Here is a 9,717-nt window from a genome sequence, read left to right as displayed (position 1 = left end):
TGTTGATATCTGCTAATAAGATAAGTTGCTTTACTTTTGGTGTTTTGTGGTTATTTAGTTGTTTACTAGGCCTCAGGGAGACACTGGGTCCTTCATAGGGGAAGGAACCAGCAGTCTCAAGCCAGACACTACTGCCAGGACTATACAGGTCTAGTAGGGCCTAGGTTCCTGTGTATGAGCATTCCCACCATCAGGGGATGCTCATACGGTCAGGAGTTAGGGCTAGATTAGGGTGTCTGCAAGGGGTGACCATTCCCTTTTCCCTAGTCATTTGAGGCCTAGTAGTAAATAAACCTTTCTGTTACCCTCCCCTCCCTGTTATACGTGACAGTACCTTAACCTGACTTTGTATCAGCTTTTTTCAGTTTGTGCACAGTAGAATTGAGAAAGGTAGGGAGGGGGAAGCAGCACGAGGAAAAATTCTTCATGGAGCAAAAAGCATGCAGATAGTAAAAGAATAACACAAACAGACTCATTGTGCTCATTATCACCATCTGTCTTTAAGTAATCACAGAGAATAAGTGATTTTTGGTTAAAAACTCACTTCTGACATCTACATATGCAGAGATAGTCGCGTTGCCTTTGCTGTTTGTTGCAATGCAGTAGTAAATTCCTTCATCTTCAATGTGCACATTTGAAATTTTCATGCTCCCATTTGTAAGGATTTCAAAGCCGTCCTTACTCACCACAGAATTCATGTCCTTATCATACCTGGAAACATACAATAAAGTAGGGTTTTAGTCACACACAAAAGATCTCTATTTACTTTAGCAACAGTATCTGTAGACCTCTCCTACATTATTAGGTTATGTAAGGAGATAAAAGGGGAGGTTTATGTTGACCTTTCACCATGATTGTGTCCCCATTTCTTTGTTATGTTGCATTCAATATATTTTGTTATGCCCATAGTTTTTTTGGTCTCCTTTTCGGCATACAAGCAATAAATATTCCCAATCTTTACACTGGCCATGAGGTTGTGATGCCAGGGAACCACTACCTCTGGGGTAATGCTACATGTACGGCTGTTCTCTGGAAGCCCCATAAAATAAATAGGGGCTGTGGTGAGCAGAACCAGTATCACCAGCTGGCAAATGTGCAGAGACTGGTTCTTTAAGAACCGGCAGTGTGAGTGACCGAGTGGCAAGGTGTCAGTTTCAGGAGTCAGAAGGAATAGCTTGATCCAAAGGCAGCTCTAAACCTGCTAAATATGATATGTTTATAGGAGACTTTCTTACCAGTGGGTAATAGGAGCTGGAGATCCAAAAAATTTGCAATGCAAGAGGACGTCTGTGTTTTCTACTGCACTGTAGCTTATCTGGTCAGGTGTCAGGATGACTGGAGCCAGCTCTTTATTGGAAATAAAAACAAACAAACAAAAAAATCCACAATCTTTGAAACACATATTTTGCGTGAATTTAAAATTTTGACAAGTCTAGAATGATATAGTAGGAATAATAACCCATGGCTACTTACATCATATATTTAAGCTATTCCAATAACTAGATGTTACCAGGCTTTTAAATGCTGGACAATCCAAATGTAAGAAAAAGGAAGGCGAGTTGGATTGGAAATAACGGGTAGGTTGATATGTTTAACGAATATGTAATGACTGGTGATGTTCAGGGGACTACAGCAAGTGGCTTTTCCAACCCAGATTTTTCCTTCTCTACATGAAGTAGCATTTAGAATTTACAGTGGTATTTTTATCATCAGCCAATCCCAGAAAGGCACATTGGAACACTTTCTTCTATCCTCTATATAGTGATGACTTCAGTGCTGTCCTGTCCTGACAGAACACATCAGCAAAAAGTGCCGTTTTGTGCAGCTGTGCTGTGTTAGGAAGGGACAATTTATGGCAGCTGATAGAGATAGGCTAATTAGGTCAGAGAAAAAAAAAAAGATATTGATTAAGAGGTATACAATATTTTCTCCTACTGCTAACTAGAGCAATTGGAAAGTTAAATAAAAAAAATTAAATTGCTCATAAAGAATGTGCATATAGAAGAATCTGGGTAGCAGTGGCCATAATATGATTTCATTTATTGTAAACAGTAAGCAAAAACAGGAAAGATAAATACATTAAATTTTAAGAGAGTACATTTTTCATTATTAAAGGGCGGCTTTTCATTGTTAATGGATAGCCATGCTCTTAGACCCTCACTATAGCAGCAACTTTAGGTATTTTTCAAGCCTTCTAAAAGGGAGGCAAAACAGCATCAGAATTGTGAACAACATATGGACATTGTGCAGCCTCTTTAGGACAGTTTTTTCCTGTAACTGCATATGAGTTTATTATCTCATTGGCAGAAATATCTTTGTTCCCTACTGCATTGGTCGTCAAAAAAATTATCAAAATATGAGAAAACTGGTGAATATTCTTAGCACCAATAGGACAATTTATTTGTGAGTAAACAATTTACTAATATTACACAGTATCTATATAGCGCCATCATATTACGCAGCGCTGTAAAATGTCCATAGTTGTGTCACTGTCCCTTAAAGAAGCTCACAATCTAATGTCAATAATGCAGTCTAAGGTCAATTATGGGAGGAAGCCAATTAACCTTACTACATGTTTTTGGAATGTGGGAGAAAACCGGAGTACCCAGAGGAAACCCACGCAGACACGGGGAGATCCTGCAAACTCCATGCATATAATGTCCTGGCCGAGATTCGAACTTGGGACCCAGCGCAGCAAAGGCAAGAGTGCTACCCCCTAAGCCACCGTGCTGCCCAACAACGTTGAAATACAGCATTTTCTTGCAGCTATATAAAGGCAATTTTTGTTTCATTTGTTCAAACTTTTTCTGCACAAGTGTAGAGGTGACCAAATTTTAAAAAAATATTCAAACTGGCCCTATATTGTCCCAGTTTCCTACAACTAGCTAAAGAAAAGGTTGATACTTTCTAGTGAATTTGCACTAAACAACAAAATACTGAGCACCTCTAGTAATAACCATTATACCCAGTGCTACTAAATAAAATGTTGGATGATAAAATGGACTTACCGACAACATAAATATAAGCATTTTCAAGAATACGTCCATGTTTGTTGTGTGCTTCACATTGAACAACTCCTGTATCGCTAGTTTTCATGTTTTGTAGAATTAAACTCCCTCCCTCCATTTTAACATTTGGACCTAGTTCTGAAACTTGCATGAGAAAAAAAGGCAAAGTAAATGGTAGTTTGTGATATTATAAAACAACACATTGGTCATGGAAAAGATGTGGGTAAAATGTTACAGATATAAATTTACATAAACAAAATAATTACAAAAAAAAAAATCAAATCATGCTTTAACCACCTAAGCGTTACACTGAGGTCTAGATTTCTGTACCAAAAGTGATCCACTGTTTTTCATGAAATTTTTTTTTAAATTGTAGACCTGTAACTTACAATGTTTGAATGAGTTTCAGTTTGAATTTCCCGCACACGCGCCGACGTCATCACGCACGCAGGGAGAAGCCGTCCGTTTTTTTTTTCTCCGCCGGACGGCTTCTCCCTGCAGAGATCTGAGAATGTATTATCAGCTCACTACTGATGTTAAAAAAGCCATAAGGAACAGGAAAAGGGAATTCCAAAAATAAAAAAAATGAAGATCACCCTCATCGTTTGAAAATTATAAAGAATATAACATAGGATGTAAAAAGGAGATAAGATGTGCAAAACTTCATATTGAAAGACAGATTGCAAAAAAGTAAGGAAAAACCCAACATTTTTAAAATAATTTAATAGCAAAAAGATCAGATCTGAGCATGTAGGCCCCTTAAAGGATGTCTCTGGGTTGGTACCTGGGGATAAAGAAAAGGCAGATTTACTAAACACTTTTTTTTAGCTCTGTGTACACAAAGGAAAATGGCAGAGCTCAAGTCCAAATTCATAATAGCAATGGCACTGCCTTAAATGAGTCACAATGGCTCAAAATTGATATGATTGCAATAGTTAACACAAAGACAAACCACCAGGACCCCATGGATTACATCCACGTGCCTCAAAAAGCTGAGCTCCATTATTTCAAAGCTTCAATTGTTTCTAATTTTTAGAGACTCTTTAGTCGCTGGCATGGTACCAGTGGATTGGCGTACCATTAGGGAGGGCCCTGGAAGCTAAACATACTACCTACACCTCTTAGGACTCGTAATTAGTCTGGTTTGTAAGTAATTATACAGGTTCCTGAATTCTGATTGTATTGGTAATGTGTATTGCTAATTTCAGGATCTTTTTCTGGTTCAAAAGTGAATTTTCTGTCTCTGATCCGCTACATAGCCTTTTTGATATACAATTGTTTTATGTACCGGTTTCAGCACAACATCCTTTATTAGGTAGCCACATTTGCCCGGGTGTGAAGAGTGTTCCCCACTTTTTCGGCATTGCTAACAGGCAGGCATGCCTTATATCTGTATATGCAGATTATGTCCTGGGGTCAGGACATTTGGTGGGTACCTTGGGGTACCCAATGGTTATGGGATCTTTTGGTTTGGTTGGGAGGGATTGTTTTGGGGGACTATATGGTGGAGGCAACACTTCAAGTGCAGAGGAAATATGTAAACTTCTGTTTTATGTCATGCAATTTAAAAGCTAGTCCATCTTTGATATAAAGTATGGTTGAAAACCAATGCATTTTTGTATCGCATAACGTACAAGGCTTCAATTCGCCCCATTCGAACACCACATGTACAAAGGAAATAGCGGACCCTACTGGTCGTTATTTGCTACTGCAAGGTTTACTGTACGATACTGAAATCACGGTAGTTAATTACTATACCCCAAATGTCCATCAGATTCAATTATTTAAGCACCTTTTTAAAGTAGTGGAGACTCATAGAAAAGGTACCGTTTTTTATGATGGGGGATACGAACTTTGTCTTAAATGAGAAATTTGAAAAGTCTTATAAGCCAGGAAACCCCAGAAGTAGTGAATGAGCTTCTAATTCAGAGAAATTTGCAGAGCTGCTTGCTGAACAGTGGATGTGTGGAGAGAAATGAGCCCCACTATGAAAGATTTCACCTTTTTTTCCCTCATCCCACAATAGTTTTACTAAGATCGACCATATATGTACTCAAACTCTGCTGTTAGCTTTTGTGAGCAAATCAAAAATTCACACCGTGGTCAGATAATTTGCCAGGTATGATGTCCTGTAAAGTGTTAGTACCAAAACCTTCAGAATTTCACTGGAGACCTAATGACGCAACGTTATCCAATCTAGCTACCGCAAAAGTCCATAGATGACCAAATAAGTCACTTTTTTGCAGCGAACTGTGATTCTGTAAGCTCACCCATTATTTTGTGGGACACCCATAAGGCGACCATCAGGGGACAATTTACACAATTAGCATCCAGACAGAAGAATGCTAGACTAGCTAGGATACAAGACCTGACAGCTAGTTTGAAGCAATTAGAAAGTCAATGGAAAAGAAGGTCAGACAAACAGTTATACCGGACCATTCAAGAAAAGAAAACCAAATTGAACATGTTACTGGATAGTCAGGTAGAGGGACAGATGAGATGGAATAGACAGAAATATTATGCCAGGGCCAACAAACCTGGATCCATGATGGCTAAATTACTCAATGCCAAACGTAATCATTCTTCAATCTGCCTAAAATTGTCTAATGGGTCAGTATTGACTAATCCCACTGCTAAAGTCACCAAGTTCTAGGATATTTTAACCTAGTTATATAAATCTCCCTCAGGGTTTGATAAATCAAAGGCAGATAATCTATTTGCAAATATACAACTGCCAAAGTTGCCCAGTGAACCAGGTAAAAAACTAGGGGATGATATTACAGTACTGGAAATTTTGGAAGCCATCAAGTCCCTACAGTCAGGAAAAGCACCTGGGCCAGATTGGTAAAGAGTTATATAGTATAAAAATTTTAGTGTACTATTAGGTCCACAATTGGCTAATTTTTAACTATTTGAAAAGCCATCCACACAATCAGTTCTCCTCTCTTTTAGCACATGTGTCTATGTTACCTAAACCTAATAAAGGACTCGCTAGGTCCCCACAACTATAGGCCTACCACTTTGTTTAATTGATTGAACAAATTCCTTCCGACACTGGTGCATAAGGATCAGGCTGGGTTTGTTCCAGGTAGACAAGCTCCAGACAATAGCAGAAAGGTTATCAGTCTAATCCAATATGCATAAGCATATAGTATGCTCCTAGTATGCTGTTAGGCCTAGATGTCCATAATGATTCAATTACTTGGAATTATTTGTTTTATGTAACTTCCAAGTGAGGATTTTAGGATTCATTTATGTCATAGATGTCTGCCTTGTACTGGCCCTGGTCCCTGGCACTAGAGGTTAATTAACCTCTAGTGCCGTGGATCACACACTGTTGTAAAAATCAGAGATTTTTTAATTTAAAGTTCGACCTCGATTGGTGAATTTACTTCAGCTGTTCTCACTTGAAATTTCTGATTTTGCAGCGAGATTGAGTTTTAAAAACTCGCTTGCTCATCCCTACTGTTTATACTAGCTTTGGAACTTTGGCTCAGTTATTCAGAATAAATTCAGATATCTATGGCAGAAATTTAGGGAATCACAAATACTAATTGAGTTTATTAGCAGATGATATTTTGCGCACTATTACCCAACCTCTGATAACACTTACTCAATATTGCCACTTGGTTAGGAAGTTTGCAAAAGTGTCTGGTCTAACAATTAATGAAGAAAAATCTGAAGCATTGAATATTACTTTGCCCCAGCAAACGGTAAACATGATACAGCGCACATTTCAATTTAAGTGGGCAAAACGCCATATGGAATATCTGGGACTCAAACTAACCGGTTCCTAAGTAGAACTTTATACAGCTGATTCCACCTTTTCACAAGGTGAAAGCCCGAATGAATATTACATTAGTGAATGAAAAATTAACAAGTATTTTGTCAGGTTCCCATGACAAGTTTATGTTCATATGGGAGCCATGGTTACAATATGCAAATCCATCTATAGCCCTAACAATGGTATCAGGTTGGTAACAACTTACCCTGCAATCATTATGGTTAATGTATAATGTTTATTTCCCAACTTGGTCTGTTTTCCCCACAAGTTTCTTTTGTATTTTTTTTCTATGGGTAGTTTTAACTGTTTCATGTGCTCAAAGGTTAGGAAATGGACTCTGTCTAGTGAAAGGAAAACACACTGCACAAAAACAGTTTTATTGTCAAATTATCTGTACATGTATCCTATTAATAATGTATAGAAATTATTATTGCCACATGTACTGTTCCTGTACCTGCTCCTCACCTTTATGTCATGAATGTATGCAAATAACTATTTGTTTGTTATTTTTGTTTAAAATTTTTTTTAAAAACTTCATAAAAATTATTGAACACAAATTGAACCACGGTTTTTGTTTGCCTTTCTCTGGACCAACTATTTCCATAGGGTTTTATAACTGGGATATGTTTATTTCTCTGGTTGAACTTGATGTACTTATGTCTTTTTTTTTCAACCTAACCTAATATGTAACTATATGACTTCAGACCTTCTGATTATACTCCTGTCTGAATGACCTCCTGTGTATGACCTCTGGCTTCTTCCCTCTTGAGCACAAACTCTCACACCCTTGGATCCACTCTGCTACTGAAGCTGAGTGGAAACTAATGAAACATGACTATAGGCAATGACTACAGAAACAGATTGGAGCACTGGTGCAATAGAAAAGCCCTGGTACTTGACCAGGGACCATACAGTAATAACGATATATTTTGTTGCACTCCTTTGGAGATAAAGAGTTTGTTAGTTTTTAGACATGCAGTATTAGCTTGTGGGATTATTTTCAAAAATTTGCTGAAAAACTATAGTCTGTTTGAAAAGTCAGTTTGAAAAAAATAAAAATAAACAGTAGGTGCTGTACAGGACCACAGGAATGGGTCCTAAACAGGAGGCTTGTTTGCCATTATATAGAGCATGGGCTTTTTAAAACCAGGGTGTATGCTGGGTTCAGAAATAGTAGAGAGCAACTCTGCTAATTGTTAAGTTTATTTCAGGGCTCTGGATTGTGGAATTGGAGGGAAGGTACTGAATGGGCCTTTCCATTTCATCCAGGTACACCCGAGTTTCAACTAAAGCCAGGCTGGATGTATTACTATAAGTAGCGCAGGTATTCTGCTAGGTATTGAGGAGTGGATTGGCGGCAGACAAGCCTGTATGGGAGCTTACATGGTTACATAGTCAGATAGGTTAAAAAAGACATAAGTCCATAAAGTTCAATTGTTAGGGAAATAAACATATATACTATAAAAACCCTATAGACATAGTTAATCTAGAGGAAGACAAAAACATGGTTCAATTTGCTCCAACAGAGGAAAAAATTCTATCCTGATTCAATAAGGCAATCAGATAAAATCATCCCAGCATGGATTCACTAAGGAGCTGTGTGGGATAGGTTTGCCAGTATTTCTAACAAACCAAAACATTTCTAACCTGGTCCACCAGATTGAAATGTTCCCAGGCCAGTTGATTCCCATCTTAGACAAGATTGCCCAACATCTGGCAAATACCACAAATCTTTATACAACGGTGTACTCCAAACTAAAATATTTTGGCCACAGATAAGTGCCCTGGCTAAAATAACCTGACAAAAGTTAAGACATTATTTGCTCTTGAGCAGCTCAGCTTTGATGCCAGAAACCTAGAGTGATTAGGCAGGTAAAACACATTATTGCAGAAGGGACATTGCCTACCCTTTTCTGCAGTAATGACCTGCCAGACCTGCCACTTTAAGATAGATTTCTGACTAAAAAAAAAAAGGAGAAAAAAAAATCTGCTGCCATTGGGCGGGCTCAGATAATTAACAGGTAATGGTAGAAATACCCTGAAAATAAAAAGAAAATCACAATTACAAGAGATAAGCTCTTGAAACAAACCATACTAAAGCAGCATATGTAGGCTTGGAGGCATTTTAATTTTCAATCTCTTTGTTTTCAAACGAAATAGAGCAACACATTTTACAGTTGTATGTAGGTAACAAAAGAACCAAAAAATGCATAATTTACCATCAAATGCCAATAGAATGCCTGACTAGGGTGGAATACTAGGGTATGTGGAGTCCAATGGGTAGATTGGATACACAAAACTAGAACTCACAGTGTGTACCCTTTGTTGTTACTTCCTCTTTCCTGTATTTCAGTTCTACTGCAATTTCAGATCTGTGCGATTTAGTGTAATAGGGTTTATTGGTTTGGCCTGGGCCTTGTGTCAGAACAGACATTTCAGTATTAGCATCCAGAATGACAATGATTTACTTTTATTCTAATATTTCCTTCATTTTGCTCTGGACTTTTGGATGGAAGGGTTTAATTTAAGGATCCAGAAGAATTCCCATGCTTTCTGTATATTATTTCTGTCAAAATGCTGTGCATTATAAATTGTGTTTTATGTGTATTGCAGTCTGTAGATCAGCTCAATATCTTAAGACTCCATGTTTGGTGTAATCATTGAAAAGCCTGTGTTGGCCTACTCTGCTTTTTTGGTTTTGGGTGGCCAAGATTTCAACCTGGGACCCAGCACTAAAAAGGCCAGAGTGCTAACCACCAAGCCACCGTACTGGCTGCTTTTACTTTTTACTTTGGACAAAGTATATGCTTCCAACACCCAATATTGTATCTTTTTTTATAATATTTTTAAGAAGCTCAATAAAAGATGTTATGGTACTTTAAATATCTGAGGAGACTTTAATGCTATCATTGACAAATCCTTGAG

At 37.8% G+C, this 9,717-nt stretch overlaps 1 protein-coding gene across 3 annotated transcripts in view; it reads right to left on the bottom strand.

Annotated features, from left to right (window-relative positions):
• The window catches only part of L1CAM (L1 cell adhesion molecule), a 214,613-nt gene that overhangs the window by 72,405 nt on the left and 132,491 nt on the right, over positions 1–9,717 (bottom strand). For all 3 annotated transcript variants that reach the window (XM_072431770.1, XM_072431771.1, XM_072431772.1), the window contains 3 exons: positions 3,009–3,152; positions 1,236–1,347; positions 545–711 (listed from right to left, as the gene is read on the bottom strand). In XM_072431770.1, coding sequence (XP_072287871.1) covers positions 545–711; positions 1,236–1,347; positions 3,009–3,152 — 423 coding nt within the window. The remainder of the gene's footprint in view (positions 1–544; positions 712–1,235; positions 1,348–3,008; positions 3,153–9,717) is intronic.

This window comes from Pyxicephalus adspersus, chromosome Z (assembly GCF_032062135.1).
Source record: "Pyxicephalus adspersus chromosome Z, UCB_Pads_2.0, whole genome shotgun sequence".
Lineage (NCBI taxonomy): Eukaryota > Metazoa > Chordata > Amphibia > Anura > Pyxicephalidae > Pyxicephalus > Pyxicephalus adspersus.
This window is presented reverse-complemented; position numbering and strand designations above follow the sequence as displayed.